Source organism: Mustela lutreola, chromosome 5 (genome assembly GCF_030435805.1).
Source record: "Mustela lutreola isolate mMusLut2 chromosome 5, mMusLut2.pri, whole genome shotgun sequence".
Classification (NCBI taxonomy): domain Eukaryota; kingdom Metazoa; phylum Chordata; class Mammalia; order Carnivora; family Mustelidae; genus Mustela; species Mustela lutreola.
In genome coordinates, this window is record NC_081294.1 from 62,237,758 (window position 1) to 62,257,709 (window position 19,952).

At 52.3% G+C, this 19,952-nt stretch overlaps 1 protein-coding gene across 1 annotated transcript in view; it reads left to right on the top strand.

Moving 5' to 3' along the window:
• ERGIC1 (endoplasmic reticulum-golgi intermediate compartment 1) overlaps positions 1–19,952 on the top strand; it is a 104,730-nt gene that overhangs the window by 60,877 nt on the left and 23,901 nt on the right. The window contains exons 4-6 of the mRNA XM_059174318.1: positions 7,247–7,341; positions 11,114–11,238; positions 18,420–18,524. Of these exons, the coding sequence (XP_059030301.1) occupies positions 7,247–7,341; positions 11,114–11,238; positions 18,420–18,524 (325 nt within the window). The remainder of the gene's footprint in view (positions 1–7,246; positions 7,342–11,113; positions 11,239–18,419; positions 18,525–19,952) is intronic.

The following is a 19,952-nucleotide window of genomic DNA, read 5'->3' on the forward strand; positions in this document are numbered from 1 at the left end:
CCCTGATGGCCAAGACCCCGGGGAGAGAACTGGGCAGTGGCAGTGGAGAAGGGGGCGGGGGCCGGACTTGGTGACCGAGAAGGGAATATTTTGGCTCCCCACCTGGTAGGGCATAGGTAGGCATACTTATTTATACCTGGAATGGTCAGGATTTAAAAGAAGGTCCTGGAGAGCTTGCTTACATAACGTACCTCCCTCCCCCTCCAGCCCAGGCCCTTCTGTGGGCCTCACTGCTGTGTAAGTTTCCATTAAATCAAATTATGAAGCACAGAGGTCAGCGACTTTGGGCAGGAATCTGAACTATTCAAGTGCTCTTCTAAAAGCAAATAAAATTGTTTTCCATAGATGTCATCAGACTCTCGCCTCAGCCTAGAATTTCAGGGCCCTTGGTTACATTCCACTGTGCTCCCCCACCCGTACACCTCCCGAGTTCCTCTCTTTCTCTCCCTACATGGCCGCCGCTCACTGACCCCCACGCAAGCCAGCCAGCTCCCTGATGCTGTGCGGTGTCCCCCCAATGGGGATGCGTGCCCCTTTCCTCCGTCCGCACACGTTACTTACCTCTCCCATTCATTCTGCAGACGTAGCAATCTCGTGCTCTCTGCTCCTTGTCCAGGTTGGCTGGAAAGTCCTATGCGGCAGAGCCCACCAGGGTGTGGCAGACGGAGGTGACCGAGGGAGTCTTGTGGGAGGGAATGGTCCCATCACACCTCCATGCCCTGTGGGTACTTGGGCCATGGGTGGAGATGGGGTGGGCTTCTGAGGGTTATCAGAAAGATGATGACACCTGCATCACAGGTCTGCTGGGGACACTTGTCTCGGTTTTTCATTGATTCCATGCCCCATCCAGTTTAATAAAATGGAAAGACCCTAGCTGTGGTCTCCCGTGGGTTTTGTCTATCTTCCTCTAAGCCCAGTTTCATCTTTGTGAGGAGAGAATGGTAACCCCACTCAACATTGTCTTGCTGTGGCTATTAACTGAGATACCACATGTGAAAGCCCCGGCATAGTGCTTGGCCCCAGTGGGCTGCTCAAAACTGAAGTACCTTTGATTAGTTATAAGCAAAGCCACTTCTTATACGGGCCGTAGAATATACTGGGGCTGTGAAGCACCTTCCGTCCATTATTAACACACTAATCCTTGTGATGAGCAAAGCAGCTTTGGAAGAGCACAAACTTTGTTTTCCTGGGTTGCTGCTTAGGCCTTTTACAGTACGATAACCTTACTCACACTCAGAGTCTGGACACTGAGATAAGGGCTTTTGAGTTGAGGATGCCCACCATGAGTTCCCGCTTTTATTTTCCCGGGCACCTTTTCCAATAACTGCTTAGTGTTAAGGCGGGAGGAGAGTTGGTGACCTCAGACTTTGCCCTAATCATCTTAGAAGTAGTAAGTGCTCGCTACCCCCACTCTCTGTCTCCTGCTTACCCCTGTCCGCCCCGTGGCCCACGGCATACACACCCCCACTCCTGGTTGCTGTGGATCAGAAATCTTGGGACTCTTTCTTCCTTTGTGTGGGTGGACTGAAACTGTTTCTTCAATCAAAATGACCCTGTGGGTTTCACTTCCCCAAAGTGGGAGCTCTGGTGCCGAGGGAGCTACCTAGCAGCACCATGTGGGTGGCTTGTGGCCCCTGGTTCAGCAGGTCATAACCGGCGTGTTCTCGATGTAATACGCTAGCCGTGGGCCCCTCCGCACAGTCCTTACCACAGTGCTGCGAGGTGGATGCCTGTTATTACCAACTTGGTAAACATTGATATTTGTGAGAACAATAACAGTAGGGGATGCTTTCTTATCGAGCACTCACAGTTGAGTAAGATTTTGCCTGTCCGTGATTGTCCCCGTTTTACAACTGGGGAAACTGAGGCTGGTAGAGGCAAAGGCCCTTGCCTAAGGTCAGTCGGCTAGTAGGCGGCAGAGCCAGGATTTGAACCCTGGGAGTCTGGACTCACCATGATGCTTTATGCTCTTTACCAAGAAAGTCCTGTGCAAGGCCCTCAGAGAAGTGAGTACCATACACACCCCTGTCCTGGGGCGGCCTGTAGCTTTAATGCTCACAGCCCTGGGAAGTAGCCCGAAACCTGACCCCTTGTTTGTTCTTTTGCTCTTCTTTCTTCCTCTTTTCCCTCCCTTCCCTCCTGGTTTTCTTTCCTTCTTTTGAGAGGTGTAGGTAACTTAGGAACAGCAAAGCGTACAGATCTTAAAGGTGAGATCTTGATGACTGTGTGCCTGGGCTCACACTAGTGTCACCAACATCCCATCAAGACAACACCTATCCACCAGCTGGAAGCTTCCCTTGTGCCTGTTGTGCCCGAGTTTTCGCATCCGAGAGACCACCAAGGAGCCAAGCACCGATGCAATCACACGAGGGTTTATTCAGCAAGTTTAAGCTTGGGCCCAAGTATACCTGACACAGCGGAGTAGGGACTTGGACCCCGAGCCAGATTACAGTCAGAGTTTTTAAAGGCAGAGTAGGGGTGGACTCGGTGGTGGGTGAGGACCAAAGGGGTTATGGATGATGTAAGTCTCTAAGGAATTTTGGAAGGGAGGTCTCCAGGACCTTGAGGGGCTAGCTGTTGTCTGGGGAAAAGGTTATTCATTACCAATAATAAAAATCTTGTGAGACCCTTTAGATGTATATCAGTGGGTCATATGCTTGGGAATGATCGCTGACACTATCTTGGAGGTTTAGAGATAAAGTTTCACATTTCTCCTATCAAGTGTCCTTGTTAGTGAGATTTTAGGTTAGAGAAATTTAACTTTATTTAGGGCTTGACGAACTGAGCTATTTGCCTCTGGAAATTGTGCTATTGTTAAGATAGCTGCTTTGTTGTAAACCTCTAGGACATTGGTAAACTGAGGGAGACTCCTGTCTTGCAGGATTGTGATCTCTGCAAGTTAACTATTTGCTTTCCCCCCAGGGCAGCCTGGGGTGGCTGAGGAATGTCACACATACTACTGAGGGGAGGCGAGCGGGTGGAGAGGGGGTGCAAGGTGCCAGCCTCTGCTTTGCCAAGATGGCTATACTTATGTCAGGGCTAGACTCAAGGTCTAGCTGTACCCACAGCCTTGTTCTTCTTGGCCTCCACAGTGCCCCCTCCCAGTCAGCATCTCCTACCAGCACCACCACACTACGGTGACTTTTATTACCGGAGATTAATTTGGCCTGTCTTCAGACTTCATAGAAAGCTTTCCCAGTTTTACAGTTAAGGAAACGAGGCTCAGAGGGGTGAAGCATCTTGTCCCAGGTTCCCCAGCTTCTTAGAGGCGGAGCCAGGAGGTGAGCCCAGATCTGTTTGCCTCCTGGCTCTGTCTTCTCATCACCCTTGCTAGCGACAGGAGAAATCAGGCCCATGGGTTCCCAAGACAGCAGTAAATCTACAAAAGTTGATACCCCTCCAGGTAACCTGACTTCTGGCTGTCCATTCACCTTTTTTTAAAATCAGTTCAGCCTGTGGGGTGTCTGGGTGGTTCCATTGGTTAAGCACCCGGCTGTTGATTTTGGTTCAGGTCATGATCTCTGGGTCGTGGGATCAAGCCCCGTGTCAGGCTCCACGCTCAGTGGAGTCTGCTTGAAATTCTGTCTCTCTCTGCCCCTGTCCCTCCCCCAACTTAAATAGATAGATAGATAGGTTAAAAATTAATATTAATCCATTCAGTCCCAGCCCCAGCCATTAAAGTTAGCTAGCCTTGGCAGGCATCAGCAGGTGACAGGCTCTGGGCAAGCTTGTAGCACTGCCTGGGTGTAGCAGGAAACCAACAACCCTAGAACATCTGCCTCTCATTCAGAAGGTGGCAGTCTGGGCGTCATTGGGTAGGCAGCACAGATGATGGAAGTGCATTTATGTTGCAGCCCCTGAGGGCCTTTGAGGAAGGCATCTGGGAGCCAGCAGGCAGGCTCTCCGTCTCTCCCCAGGCACCTCAGCCCCTGTATTCTAGATGGCACTAGGAAGCCTGGGCTCTGTGAGCTGGGAAAGGCCCCCTGGGGCCTCGAGGGTGAGCTCACCTTGGTGCCACACCTGGGATTCACCTCTAGGCACTGAGGTCACCTCCAGAGGATTGCCAGGGGTGACATCATTCCACAATCCCTTAGTGATGTGCTGAGGCCCCGCCTCACAGGTAGGAAAGGTGAGTGGCTTCAAGGAAAACTTTTGCTTGTTTGGGAAGGGAAGCCAGGGTCTCCTGTTGGTGGTGAGGGTCTGTTAATCACCCAGCAGTCTCATCACTCAGTAGCCCTTTGGAGTTGCAAATCAAGGTTGTGGTAGAAATAGGGCCCTGAAGGCTGAGGAGAATTGGGCTGTGGAGATAGCCATTCCTCCTCCTGCCATACCTCGGGTGCTCCTGCTTGCTTCTCTCCCACTAGCTCATTTGTACTTTTTGTTCCCTGATAGGGGCCAACTCTATCAGCCTGCCAAGCAAGAGGGCCAGCCCCACCCCCACCCCCAGCCTTTTTCGCCCTTAACCTTAGCAGTTGAGAGCCAGAGCAGGGGAGATAGCATAGGCCCCTGGAAAGCCTGGGGCTCAGGCAGAAAGCAGACCCGGGTTGGGATTTTAGCTCTGCCATTTCCTGCTGTGTGGCCTTAGAGATGGGACTCACCCTCTCTGAGCTTGTTTCCTGGTTCTAAAATGTGGATCAGGACATTTCACAGGAACAGGTGGGGTAACATGAATACACATAGGCCCAGCTGGGACTTTCCTGGTTTAATGGGCTGGAGCCCCAGCGATCTGTCACTCTTTTGTCTTGAGGAACATCCTTGTGACTCCCACAAGGAAACAAGCCCAGGATGACTCTTTGAGCCTACTGTTTTTCTTTTCTTTTTTTTTTTAAGGTATTTATTTATTTATTATTTTTTAAAAAAAAATTTTAAAGGTTTTATTTATTTATTTGACAGATCACAAGTAGGCAGAGAGGCAGGCAGAGAGAGAGGAGGAAGCAGGCTCCCCGCTGAGCAGAGAACCCAATGCGGGGCTCGATCCCAGGATCATGACCTGAGCTGAAGGCAGAGGCTTTAACCCACTGAGCCACCCAGGCGCCCCAAGATTTTTATTTATTTATTTGAAGAGAGGCAGTGAGAGAGGGACTATAAGCAGGGGGAGTGGGAGAGGGAGAAGTAGGCTTTCTGCTGAGCAGGCATCCCAATGCGGGGCCTCAATCCCAGGGCTCTGGGATCAAGACCTGTGCCAAAAGCCGATGCTTAACGACTGAGCCCTGCAGGCGCCCTGAGCCTACTCTTTCTTAATTGAGCATCAGCTACATCAATTAGGTGCTAGCAGCATAAAGACAGGGTCTGAGTAAAAACAAAACACCCTTGCCATAGTCAACTCATTCTTTCCCAGAGATGCAGCTATTTACAAGGCTTTCTGGGAGTCGAATTGCTTAGAGCTGCAAGTGTTTATATTCTACTACCTGTGGACGGGCACCTGGTTCATGTTCACAATAGCCACAGTCCCACTTCCAGCTGCCTGTGCAGCTGTTCACGAGGCCAAGCCTTCAGTTTCAGTTCCCTCTCCCCACGGGGAGTGGTCTGGGAATCAGAAGTGGGCTTTGGACAGAGCCATCCAGCATCCACTCAGCAGCTCCTCAGGGATGTCTCCGAGACACTTCAAGTTTAGCACAGCCACGTGGAACTCGGTACCTTTCAAGCCCGCTGCTCTTCCAGGGGCTCCCAGTGCGACAGATGGTTCCAGAAAGAACGCGGCAGTCTGCCCGTCTGCTTGTGCCTCTGTTGAGCCACCCTCAAGCCACTCCCAAGCCCCACGCGGCAGCGAGTCCTGTCTGCTCCAGCATGCTGCATTTTCCATCCCTCCCTCCTGCCTAACCCCCCACCCCCGACCCAGTCCAGGCTGCCATCTCTCCCCTTCTCTCCTGCACCGTGGCATCAGCCTCCCGTGTGGTCTGCCCAGTGGCCCCTCTGGTCAGTCTTTCTGGTCAGTCTTCCTTGCAGCAGCCAGAGAGACGGGCCACACTCCCCAGGGGTCAGTGGCCCTGTTCGTCCCTCCCATGGCTCCCCACAGCTTTCAGAAGGGCAATAATCCTTAGGAAGTTGGTGGAAGGTATTTATTTAGGGTCCCAGTGGGGTCTGTAAGCTGAGGAGGGCAGAGGTCGCATGGGACTGGTTACCCACTGTCTCTAATGCCTGACAGCTGGTAGGCACCCCAAAAGTACTTGTTGAATAAATTTGTGTTGCTGACGGATCCCAGTGTGGTTCCCTTGTCCTGGGTAGCCACGTGACATGGCTGTCCCTGCAGTCCCGTGCCCCTAAACTGGGCCTCTCATCACAAAGACACCATGTCCCTATCCCTGAGACTTGTGAATGTGTCACCTTACGTGGCCAAAGGAATTTTATACATGGCATTCTGTTGAGCATCTTGGGCTAGGGAGGCAACCCTAGGTTTTCTGGTGGGCCAGGTGAAATGACAGAGTTGCTGTAGGAGAGAGTTAGGAGGTCAGACAGGAGTGAAGATGCCGTGTGGTTCTGCTACACCGCTCTGCTGTGGAGAAGGGCTGGGAGCCTTGGCAGCCTCTAGAAGCTGAGAAAGGCAAGGTGAGGGATTCTGGAACCTCCAGAAAGAGTGCAGCACCATACCCATGTTACACTTCTGACCTATAGAAGGGCAAGAGAATAAGTGTGTGTTGTTTTAAAGCCACCAATGTGAAAATTTGGTACAGCAGCCACAGAACATTAGTTAGTCATGTCTCAGACCCCATGCTCACCCTAGAGCTTTATGAGCACTGGACGCTGAGCGTGACCACCCAGGGAATTCCCCTTCCCCAGCTGAGTGGGTGGGGGCTCAAGAGAGTAGGGAATAAGGTACCATGTGCCCGGAGGTGCTGGGCCCTGATACCTAGTAAAACTTCCATTTCTCAAGCGTTCAGACACCCCATTAATTGTGAGTGGTGGTGTCCCATTGAACAGATGGGTTCACGGAGGTCACGTTACCTGCCAAGTTCCTATAGAAAGTGGCAGAGCCAGGATTAGAGCTTGAATGTGTCTGACTCTGAAAGCTTTGCCTTTACCATTCCCCCATCCCCCCCCCCCTTTATGTGGTAAGGCCAGGATCTGGAGAGGGCCCTCCAGATGGGAGCCCCGATCCCCTGTGCCTGATCAGGCACACGCTTCCCCGAGATGGGGGTTCTAGTTAATTGCGCAGTGGTCACTAAGGGAAGTGGCCCCTGGCTTGCCTCTGCAACTGGGATGGTGCCCCACCTCAACAAAGGCTTCTGTACTTGTCTCCTTTATTTAGCGTGAATGAGCTCTACGTTGATGACCCGGACAAGGACAGTGGGGGCAAAATTGATGTCAGCCTGAACATCAGCCTACCCAATTTGCACTGCGAATGTGAGTATTCCCGACAGCCCTCTGCTCGTGCAAGACCCCTCCGTCAGGCAGAGCCGGGTATGCAGAAATGACAAGATGACCAGGACGGGTCAGCAAACAGGGCGAGCTACAAATAGCAGGTAGCATAAGATTCTCCTCACTCTTTTCTAGAGAGGAGAATAATCAACTCTGCGTGCATTTGGAGGTTTTTCTGAAATACGAAGTCCATGAAATTGCTAATGGGGATTACTCCTGGAGAGTAGCCCTGTTGATGTGCTGATGGGGGCTGTCTCTCGCCTCAGGTCCCAAGAGTCAGAACCTGAGATTTTCTCGGAGGAACGGAGGAATGGGAAGGGTGTGGGGGATGTGAGAGGACAAGCAGAGATGTGTGTTCACGGGAGGGCTAATCACAACCTGATTTCATGGGGAGCCATGGCATATGCCACAGTTTGTCCTACCCAGTAGCGGTTGGTGGGGGGGAGGCGGGCTGTTATTACCCATATCCCTGGCTAGAGTCTGCAGGGTGATGTGTGGGGGAGGTGTGGGGGGTGTCACATAACCTCTTGAGCATCTTGGGGCAAGGAGACCTACCACCAACCAAGATCAGTCACCTGGAGAAGGATGCAGGTCTGAGTTGTTAGCAGCTGTTGGGAAGCTTGGTTTTTCACTTCATGCTCTGTTTGATTTGTTTTAACCGAGACCATGAATTACTAGGTACAGAACAAAACTCATTGGAGATTGGTTTGGAGTCAGAATCTGGCTCTTTTGCCCACTAAGACTGTGTGACCCTGGTGACGGTGTGACTTCTCTGAGCCTGTTTCCTCTTCTGTAAAAATGGGTGTAGTGCTGTCTCTTGCCTGGGGTTTCTGGGAGGGTCTGATGAGCTGGTTTCTAAACTTACCAAGTGGACTGGGGTTCTACTGCCCCTTTGCCCCAGCCTGGCCTGTAACCCGATGCGGGCCCTTCTCTTCCCGCCCACTCCCTTCCTCCTGAAGGACAGAACATCGGGTGTGTCTGCGGGCAGAGATAGGGAGAGATTCAGTTCTGTTATTGCTTCTGGTGAGAATTACGTCATAGTTTTGAAGCCACGGTGGGCCCCGAGCCAGGGAACCTGTTGAAATTGGTCAGTTTTATTTTTATTTTTTTCTCTTTCTCTTAGAAAAATAATTCCTCTGGCAGCTTCTCATTCAGGAGTTGGTCCGGTCTCTGGAACAAGGAAATTCTTAGTCAGGCCAGAGGACTGGGATGAGCAGGGCAGGGGAGGGAAGGGATGTGGTTCCAGGCTCCAGCCCAGTGACGGGCCGTGGCCCACAAGGGGTCAGGCAACCTCAAGCTTCAGGCTGCGTTCGCCCACCACGCCCACCGCTCTTCAGGGCCATAAGCTGAACCCAGGAGGCTCCTGCTCGAGCCCCGTACCCTGGCTTCTCTTTAAAAGTAGAACCTAACATTTTCATTAGAGAAAAAAAATGCACGCTCATCATGGTACCTTTGGAAAATCTGGAGCAGCAGAGAGAAGAAATCCGTAATTCCTCCCCCGACGGCACGTCACTTGACATTAGACGCCATTCCATCCTGGCCTTCCTTTCTCTGCGTTTCTAAACACGGCTGAGATCACACTGCCTGTGCAATTTCATATCCTGCTTTAAGAAGTAATATTTTATTATGAACTACTACAGGAGTATATTTTCGACTTTAAAAAAATCATGTTCAAAATACAAAAATGTATAAAGAAAAAAGTAAAAGAAATACGTATTCCCTGGGGTGCCATCTACCCCAGAGGAAGCTTCTGCTAATAGTTGGGACTCCTTTCCCACCCCTCTGTGTGTGTGTGTGTGTGTGTGTGTGTGTGTGTGTGTGTGTCTGCAAACCTGTATCATGTTTAGGTGGGGATGTTTTTTGGTTTGGGGGTTTTTTTTGGTTCTTTTTTCTTTTTACTTAACTGGGACTCAACTACACGGGACCTTTCTGGGGTTTCTTGTTTTTTTTCTGCTAATATCTTGGAGCTGTTCTTATATTACTCATAATATTAGTAAGATGATAACCACAGCTGCCATTTATTTTGCTCCTACTCCAGTCCAGGCTCTGTCCTGAAGTCTTTGGCTGTGCTAGTGCATCAGTATGAGAGGTGCTTTAGCCGAGTGGCCAAAGGGTGTGGCCTCTGGATTGAAACTCTGTTTCTTAGCTGTGGGATCTCAGGCAAATTACTTAGCCTGGCTGTGCTTTAGTGTCCCTTGTAGAGAATGGGTCTGATAATATCTCCCCGACAGGTATGCTTAGATGGTACATTCTTATAAAAAAAGCATTTACAAGGGTGTCTAGCACATAGTAAGTGCCTTTTTAATTTTTTTAATCCTAGGGTAGAGGAGGAAGCTGAGACACAGGAAGGTTAGGCGACTTGCTTAAGGTCCCAGAGCTGGGAAGGGGCAGAGCCAGGAACCACAGAAAATGGCAGCCCCAGAGCCAAAGTTCTTAGTCACTGGCCTGCTCTGAGCTGCCTCGCCCCACGTGTAGATACCCGGTCCGTGTACCTGCTGCCCAGCATTCCAGAAGGGGTTCTTCCGTCGACCACTTGTTGACAGCAGCTGAGCTGCCTCCAGTGGTCAAAATTTCAAATAAAGTTGCCCAGAGCAGCCTTTGCACACACGTCCTGGACATGTGTGCATCTGGAGTACGGGCTCCTAAAGGTGGAGCTGCTGAGTCAAACAGGGACCTGTTTCCATTTCTTTTAAATCAAACATTACGGAGTCAGCATTTCCCACGTACTACAGGCCCATGAGCGTCATTTTTAGTGACTACATCACATTTCCTTTTATGGATGGGCCCTCACTCTCTTCCACATCTCCACTGAGGAATACAGTCGTTCCCATTTTTCCCTTTTAGGCTTGGCTCACATAAAATTGCTTCCAGCTGCTCTTCCTCTGGATTGCAGCCTCCTTTCAAGTGCTTCTTCCAGGGAATTTTCTGCGTTTTCGTGGTTTACAAACCCATGCCACGTAGACCATCTCAGGGAATGCAGTTGGCGTGGGCCTGCCCGTTTTACAGATTGGGAAGCTGAGTCACACTGGAGGCAAGGACCAGAACTGCTGGGCCTCAGGTTTCCCATTCGGTGTACTGAAGAACCCGGAAAAGCGCCCGAGCTCCAGGAGGGCAGGGCCTTCGAGAATAGACACTGGGTAAAAGGAGGTGTGAGTGAATGGATGATGAGTGAAGCCAATGAATGACTGCCGGGACCTGTTTGCCCAACGAATCCAGAGACTGAAACCCATTAGGTGCCACCATTCGTCATTCGATTTGCATAATTCTCCAAGGAGGGTCATTATCATCCCCATTTTCCAGAGAAACAGGCATCAGGGTTATGTGCCTTGGCCAGGGTTGCATAGCGGGTAAAAGGCAGGCGGGGATTCAGACAGCCTTTGAACCTCTACCCTCTGCTTCTCTCTGTAGCCTTGCATTTAGCAGAGTAGTCACCCCTGCAGCCTGTGGTCCTCCATCCCCTGCCCCATTAGCTGCTCCCTCCCCCAGCTCTTCCCCCCTTCCTCTGCAGCCTCAGGCAGTTTCAGGGATGGATCCTTGGGTGCTTGTTCCCTTTTAGTCCAGCTATCACCCTTCTCCTCCTCTTCTGTCAGCAGCCTTCCTCTCTGCAGCTCTGGGCCCCAGACTGTGAACGCCTAGATGGCTTGGGGCCCCCCATGTCCAAGGAGTAGATGGGGGATGGGCATCCAGGGAGGAGAGGGCTGGCCCCACCCCCACTGCTATGGGTGTTTGTGACTCTCTCCTCCCCTTCCCCCTGCAGTGGTCGGGCTGGACATACAAGATGAGATGGGCAGGCATGAGGTGGGGCACATTGACAACTCCATGAAGATCCCGCTGAACAATGGGGCCGGCTGCCGCTTTGAGGGGCAGTTCAGCATCAACAAGGTATGGAGATCCTGCATGGGCCCCTTTGACCGGCTCCCTGTCCCTTCGGTCCCCTTCCTCCCAGAAACCAGATGGTAGAGATGTGCACTCCCTTGCTCTCCCCACCGTCCCGTTCCCCAGGCAGAGCCAAACAAGTGTCAGGGTCCCAGGCATTTCCTGCTGAGAATCTGGGTGGGGGTTCCAGCTTTCCCGAGGCATGGAGCCCCTGGCCGCTGGTTCAGGAAGAGGCTACTCTTCTTCCTAACAGGGAAGGAAGGACATGGTGAGTGTGTGTCCCAGCACTTCCCCTCTTGGCCAACCAGTACCCTCCAAGTCACCGCACCCACCTTTTTCTTTTAAAGATTTTATTTATTTATTTGACACAGAGAGAGCAGGCAAGAGAGAAACAGAGAGCAAGCACAAGCAGGGGGAAACAGCAGGCAGGGGAGAAGCAGGCTCCCCGCTGAGCAAGGAGCCTGATGTGGGACTCCATCCTAGGACCATGGGATCACAACCTGAGCCGAAGCCTGATGCTTAACCAGCTGAACCACCCAGGCGCCCCTCACTGCGCCCATCTTAGCCATCTTTAGAGAGAGGATGTGATGATGGTAATAATAGAATCCTACCACCTGGTTCACAAAGTTTGTATGAGGATGAAATGAGCTATTACACATTGATTCAAAAAACATTTATGGGACATCTTCTGTGTTCTAGGGTAGGCTTTCAGCTCTGGGGCTGCCCAGAATAGGTAGAATGGACTGGAATTCCTGCGCTGGTGGAGCGAGACAGACAATATACAAACGTAGAAGCATTTCAGTGGGTGGGTGGTAGGTGCTGTGATGAGGAAGGAAGCAGGGGAGCGGGGAAAGTGGCGTGGTTTGAAAGTACCTGGTAGGCCCCAAAGGACCACTCAGGCATTACTGTTGTTTTATTGCTAGAACCAGGAACTTGAGATCCTGAGTCAAGGATGTGAGCAAGTGCCTGTGGGCTTTCCGGGGAAGCCCAGCGGGAACTGGCAGAGGTTGTCCCACACACGCTGCTCCCTTTCCAGCTCCTCTTACGTATTATCACAGGGGGGCCTCTCAATAACCCTGTGAGGTAGCTTCATGTTACAGATGAGGAAACTGAGACAGGACCCAGAGAGGCTGAGTGTCTTGCCCAAGATCACACAGCTCTGTCCCATGTTCCATAGTTCCCCTTCCCAGTCCCATCCAGACTGAGCCACTGGCCGCTCCTGGCTTCTGCTTGCCCTCTTGTAGCCTCTGTCGGAATAGCTTGTCTCTGGTCCCTGACATCTGAATCAGACGTTGCGAACTCCCTGGCCACACCCAGCCCAAAGACAAGCTATGTTTGTCCTCTTCAGCGTTCAGACACGTCAGAGCCAGTATCTAAAGATTGGGAGTCCAGACTTCTGCCTTTTCAAAGTTGGAGGCTCTAGCCACACTGGGCCTACATCCCATTGGCAACTTCCATCTGGATCCAAGGGGCAGCTGCCCCTTTAGACAGGGCAGGTGCCCTCCCTTCCCACAGTTCCTGCCCGGTGGCTACAAAGCTGGGCTGGGCTGGAACACTGGTGTTACTGGCACTGTCTCTCCCCACAGTCTCAGGGCCTCTCCTCTCCACGTGGCCTCCGTGTGTGTTCTTTCTGGCAGAGTGGCCTTTTTCCACGAGAACTCAGGGCTCCCTGTAGTGTGAAAGCAGAGAAGGTTACTTATGCCACATTTTAGGGGTTAAATGAAGTCACAGGGTCCACGCTGTGCTCCCTGACTTGGATTTTATGGTGATGGTGAGGGGAAGCCATGGGAGAGTTGTAAGCAGGAAAGCAATGTGTTCAGATTTATGGCTTAGAACTATGCTATCCAATATGGTAGCCGTTAGCTGGGTGGGCTATTTAAATTCAAATTCATTAAAATTAAATAAAGTGAAAAATTCTGTCTATCGGTCTCACTAGTCCCATTTCAAGGACTTTATTAAGAGAGACTAGTGGTTACCGTATTAGTGCTATATACTATCTTTATCATCAGAGAAAGCTCTGTTGGACAGCGAAACTTCGGAAAGCTCACCCTGACAGCTGTGGGGGGAGCACAGTGAAGGGGGCCAAGAGCAGAGGTCACGGTCCATGGTTGTGCAGTGGAGTTGGAGAGAAGTGGTGTGATTAGGGATGTGGAGTTAACAAGAGTTACTGATCAGTTGGATGTGGATGGTGAGGGCAAGAGTGGAATCAGAACCACTTCTTAGTTTTTGTCTGGACAACCAGGAGGTCCCATTTTCTAGATACAGAGGCTTGGGCATGCATGGATTCTATGGGTGGTAGGGCTGGGAAGCGGTTGTTCAGTTTTGGATATATTTTATTTGGGATCTGAGGTGTGGTTCAGGAGATTGCTCTGAGCTGGAATGTGAATGTGGGAGTCATCAGTGAAGAGAAGATGTTGGCAAAGGGTCCATGGCCCTGAAGAATAAGCACCCGAGGTCTTTTTTTTTTTTTTTTTTTTAAGATTTTATTTATTTTGAGAAAGAGAGGCAGAGCAAGAAAGCCCACACAAGGGGAGTAAGAGAGGGAGAGGGAGAAGGCTCCCCCCTGAGCAGAGCACCCTCATGCGGAGCTCGATCCCAGGACCCTGGGATCATGACCTGAGCTGAAGGCCGCCGTTTAACAACCAAGCCACCCAGGCGCCCCAGAAACCCAACGTCTTGAGGCCAGTGTGGTTTGAGGACTGATGTCTGGTACACTCCAGTGTTGAGGAGCAGGGAGATGAAGGGATGCTCTGGTGGGGAGAGAGAGAGGAACCCCACTGAGATAGGGGCAAAGGGAAGGCCTGTCTGAAAGGTGACGGTTGAAGATGGGCAGATGTACACACAGCTCCCAATTGTGGGGGCCTCCCCTCGGGGGTATGATCACCTGGCTAAAACAAATATTTGTGCCCCCAGCAATGAGCAAAGAAGGGACCCTTTTGGCCCCCAGCCTGGGGTGGACACAAGAGAAGCAGGACCACCACCCAGGAGCTAGCCCAGCACCATACCCTCCTCCGCTTGGCAGTCGTGCCCATAGCTGCTGTCAACCTCAGACAGGCTGTGGTGGGGCCCCCGGTTGGCTCTGGGTGAAGTGGGGCTTGCTTTTTGTGGTCAGACAGACCCGGGGTTGAGAGCCCTGGCTACAGGGCTCACAGATTGAATGACGCTGGGCAATTGAGCCTCTTTGAGCCTCAGTGTCCTCCTCTGTAAAATGGGGATACTAGTACTGGCCTCACAGGTTGTAAGACACGAGCAAATTAAAATACAAAGCACTTAACAGCTTAGAAACAGAGATACCCGTCGGTGTCCCTTCCCTGGTCTGACTTCTCTTCCGTCAGCGGGAGCATAGTGATTTCACCAGCTAGTGCCCACTGTCACCTGGGTACAAGTGTGCTCATAAAAATGTACATGGATGTTCTTCAAGAAATGGCTCTTCTCTGGTCAGAGTGGGCCGGGGATTCTAGGAAAGTGCCATGCCAGCCCTTGCCTTATGGCTGTTCCCTATTGGGTTCCTACCTGGCACTTTCCCAGATTAGCCTATTTAGTCCTTGTAACAGCTCTGAGGACAGCAAGGCACAAAGAATTAAGTAGAATTTGAACCCAGGCAGCCTGGTACCAGGCCCCTGCTCTCCCCCTGTCCCCTTGTTGCTTCTCCTTGCCAGCATCTTGGTCATGCCAGCATCTTGAGCTGTGCCAGCATTTTGAGCTATGACAACTATGTCCATTCACTCCAGGTCACAGCTGAGGTCACCCTCTGTCCTTGTCCCCTTGCAAGGAGTAGAAACCCCCCACTCTCCCTTGTTCCGGGCGCATGCCTCCGAGGAGCACTCAGACAGAAGGTACTCAACAAGAAAGCCAGCCGCCAGTGTGCCCTGATGACGGGCGAGGTTCACAGCTGGCGCTCACCCCTTTATCTCCCAGCATCCAGCTTGCACTTGCCCCATGGCCTTCTTATCTGTCCATCAGGAAGTCAGCCAGCAGTCAGACGTCCAAGGTCACATGTTCCAAGCTGCACTGGCAGCCCCCAGCAGCCCAGACTCCTTGCTGAATCAACCAGCCCCCAGGAGGAGGGCAGGAGGGGCCCGGGTTTGGGGCCTGGCTCCATCTATAGGTTTCTAAAATCTATCAGAGACACTGACGTAGGTTCCTAAGTCACAGGCTCTAAAAGCGTCGTCTTTTCTTTCTTCAGCCCAGTGTGTGTGGGCATGAGTCAGCCACCTGTGATGGGTTCCTTGCAGAGGGGGAGCAGGTCACTGAGTCACAGCCACGTGGCGAGGCAGCGGGTGGCAGATGCGCCAGAGCCAGCCTCACGGCCTCACTTAACTGGGAGCCTCAGGCCCAAGCTCCAAACCCCATTCTGAACTCTGCCTGCCGGCAGCCCCATGTCACTGCATGGGAAAACGCCAAAGGACCCATGCCTGACGCTGTTGGTTTCTTACTTCAGGAGGTGATAGGCAAGGGAGACTATAATCCTCACTTGATCATGCGAATTTTTAAGATTTTGTTTATTTGTCAGAGGGAGAGAGAGAGATCGAGCACAAGCAGGGGGAGGTGCAGGCACAGGGAGAGCAGACTCCCCACTGAGCAGGGAGCCCAACGTGGGACTCCATCCCAGGACCCTGAGATCATGACCTGAGCTGAAGGCAGATGCTTAACAGGCTGAGCCACCCAGACGTCCCTGTGAATTTTTTATAATACAAATGTGTATAGTTAACTATTTATATAAGTAAAAATGAAGTTAAGAAATAGTTCTGAGATACAGTGGGCTTTTCCCCATGCTCTCCCCGGTCTCCCCACGCTCTCCTTCTGTTCTTGGGTCCTTGTTCTGATGATGAACATGTTCATTCTAAGAATCCAAACCAATAGCAGTTACCATTGGCTTTGTGCTCCGCCCCTCCTTTAGTTATCTCTGTAACCCTTTGTGGTCATCATCTCCATTTGGCCAGTGGGGAAACTGAGGCATGGGGCGGTTACTGTCCTTGCCCAAGGCACCCCAGCTCGGGGGTGGGCTGGACTGGAGTATAGAACCCAGCTGCTACTCTACCATGGGTCACTGCTCCTGAAGCCCACATCCCAAACCCTACTGCAGCCTCACCTGTGAGCTGAGGCCAGGCCATGCCCTGCCAGCCTGGTACCTTCCAGGTCAGTCACAAAGCTCAGGCCCTCGTGAAGACAGGAGGATCTCTAGAAGCCTACAGCTTTGTGTTTGAAACAGGCATGCTTACAAAATAAGCAGGCTTTGATGGACTGCTGCTAAGCCAGAAGCTAGAATGCATATTCCTTCCTCTAATATAGCTTACCAAACCTTTGTTGAACTGGGATAAAATAAACTGTTATTCAGCATGGCGCTGGGGCCTTTGCTGAGCAGCCCTTTCTCCCTCTAATGTTTCCTGATGCTACCACCTTCTCCCTCTTCGTTTCCTGATGCTACCACCCACTGCGGGCTGTTCTCTTGTGCCGGGTTCAGTAGTACCAAACTCTTCTAGTTCTTTACAGTTGCGCACTGACTGGGTTGGGCAGTTTCTGACCTCTATACTTGTTCATGCTGTTCCATCTGCCTACATACTTTTCCAGCTGTTCCCCAGTAATGCGGACTCATTAGCACAGGAGTGTCCTTTCTGCTGAGATGCGCGCTCTGAACACTCCCAACTGAATTGGGAGCCCTCCCCATGGTCCCCACAGTCTGTACATCCCTCTGGTCCAGGGTGGGTTGTGCAGTCATTTTCTGTTCCAGGCTTTTGTCTGGGCCATTTTCCCAAACCCAGCATGTCCCAAGGAATGGCTGCATGTGACCATCACCCCAGGGCTGCCAAGGTACATGGTGGGAGGGAGAGTCCTGTCCTGCTTCAGTGTGCCGAGTCTGGAGTCCAACAGCTGTGAGTTCAAACCACAGCTCTTGACACGCCCTCTTCACTGCTCTGAGCCTCAGTTTTTTTTTCCGTAAAATGGGAATTACCAGAAGTCAAATGTCAAAATAAAAAATGCTAGTTTAAGAATTCGTGCCATTCATAGTTTGTTCATTCATCCAGTACCTATTCTGTGAGCATCTGCCAGGGTCAGGGAGTGCACATCAAATCAGATACAGCTCCCCACCGGCGTGGAGCCAGCGTTCTCCTGTGAGGAAACAGAAGAGAACAAGATAGAGATCGGGTGGCAGGAGCTGCTGAGTGCTTTTGCAGACCAAGGGTTTTGGGGACGGGTGTTGGGGAGGCTCCCTGAGCAGAGGCCTGAGGGAGGCCAGGGAGAGCTGTGTCGAAGAGGGTTCCAGGAAGGGGTCGCAGGCACAAGGAACCAAGGTGGGACCACACTGGCACGGTTCCTAGTGCCATAGGGAGGCTAACACAGCCAGGGGGAGTACGCAGAGAAAGATGTGAGCAGAGGAGTGACACAATCAGATGTAGGGTTCAAAAGGAACCCCTGGCTGCTGTTAGTGAAAGGTCTGGGGGTACCAGGGGCTCAAGCTGGGAGCCCACTGGGGAGGCTGCACCCACTGTCTGGTCTAGGGAAGCAGTGGGGACCTGAGAAGGGCAGGAACTAGACATCGTGAGTGTGGAGCGGACAGCCTTTCTTGGTGGGCAGGTCAGGTGTGAGAGAAAGGGGGCCAAAATGACACCAAGGGTTTGGCCTGAGCAGCTTGGTAGAGGAGGGGCCCTTTGAAAGAAATCCTTTGAAAGAGAATCCACAGGATTGTCACAGGACATCAGTCCCTCTCCTGGGCTGTGCCAGGACATCAAGGCCCAGGGAAGAAAGGAGGCCACCACGGTCCTGCCTTCAAGGATCCCCCAGTCTGGGGCGGTGGGGCAAATAGGGGGGAGTAGGAGTGTTGACTTGCATTTTGAGAAGCTTTAGTTGGTCCATGGGGCTGCGGGTTCAACCCACCATGCAGCCAACAGCCATGGAATGGCCAGTGGGCAGCTGCCATTTTGAGCCCTGGCCTGCACCAGGTGCCCAGCTGTGTTCTCTTACCCCCTAATCCCGGCAGCCCCCTTGGGTAGTTTCTGTTCCTGCCCCCATTCTACAGACGAGCCACCTGAGGCTCAGAGAAGAGCAGTAACTCTTCTAAAGTGCCATGGTTCGGACCATGCTGGGATCCCATCCCAAACCAGATCTGTCTGACTCCAGCGGGGGAGACTTTCCCCCTACCGCTGGGGCAGCCATCGAGACTCCTGAAACTCACATCTCTCCCCCAGGTCCCGGGCAACTTCCACGTGTCTACACACAGTGCCACGGCTCAGCCACAGAACCCGGACATGACCCATGTCATCCACAAGCTCTCGTTTGGGGATACACTACAGGTGAGCAGGGCACACACTGGTGGGGTGGCTGGGGGCGGGTGTCCAGGGACTGTCACGTGGAGCCTTCTCTTCTCTCTGGGTGCAAAGGTAACATCTAGATGGGTCACCCCCTCGGAGTCTCTGTCAAACAGCTCTTGTATATTGTTCCTTCAGAGCATGGGCCTACCATTTTGACAGTACCATGTGCTTGGACCCTTGGGTTGAGACCTGGAGCCTGGGGAAAAGGACACACTTTTCATGAGCTGGTACTCATGTGCTAGTACTTTCTCTGTGCCAGCATGGCCATACAAGGTATGAGGGGGCACCACGTCTTACAGCTGTGGAGCTGGGCCCAAAGAAGCCACTTGTGTGGGGTCCCCCAGTAGATCTGTCTAGTGCCAGAGTCCAGCCTGTGTCCGTCTACAGCCCCGTCCACCCTCCAGCCCAGTGCCCAAGCCTACCAAGTAGAGGCACCATGGTGAAGGAAGCCTCTGACAGTCCTCGGTGGGGATGGAGAGGGCCGCCTCCAGCAGGCCCAGCCCAGCAGCTTCCTACCTGTGGCAGCCGTGTACGGGAGCCCAGCACAAGCCACCTGCTCTCCTCCAGCTGCAGGCAGGGGAGCTCAACTGTTCTCTCCTCTCCACTACTCCCATGGTCCTGAAGATAGATTCTGGAATGGAGGCTCAGAGCAGAGAGGGAACTGCTCCAGCCACAGTGCTGGGATCTGGACCCCAGGGCCTGCCACCAAGCCTTGCTCGATGAGAATACTGGTTCCTGGTTAAGGATGTTGGAGGGTAGGGTCCCCCAGGGATGGTGGTGTGCACCTGGGGCTCACACTTGGCCCACAAGCCCAGCACACACAGCATTATGCCATTTCTGCGCACGCACATCTGCTGAGATTCATGCACACACTTTTCACGCTCAAAGGTACTCCCTGACACACACGTGCTCACATGTATACCCTAAGATCCATCCCAAACACATACATCAAATATACACACACTCAGACTCTTGCACAGGTTCAGCACCCATATAGCACCCAGAGACGTGCACAGGCTCACCCATGTTGGAACATCTCACATACACACTCGTGCCCGCACTGCCCCACTCAGTGGACCTGCCAAGCACTGTTCTTCGTACACAAGACCCCCCTTCACTCTCTCAGCGGCCCTAGAGGTGGGTCCTTTATTGTCTGCATTTTACAGGTGAGGAAGTTGAGGCATGGGGAGGGTACAGTCTGTTGCAGTGTCTGAGTTTGAATTACGAGTCTGGCTTCAGGCCGCACTGCTGGTGCCTCCTCCCCCGGGGTGCCCTCCGGAGGGCACACTGCCTCTCATACCTTCTCTCTCCACTGCACATTGCCTCTGCTGCTTTCCCTGCAGGCACCTTGTGCCCGGCCTGAGGGGCCAGTCATCACCTCTCCAGTCCCTTTGGAGGCCACAGAGCTCT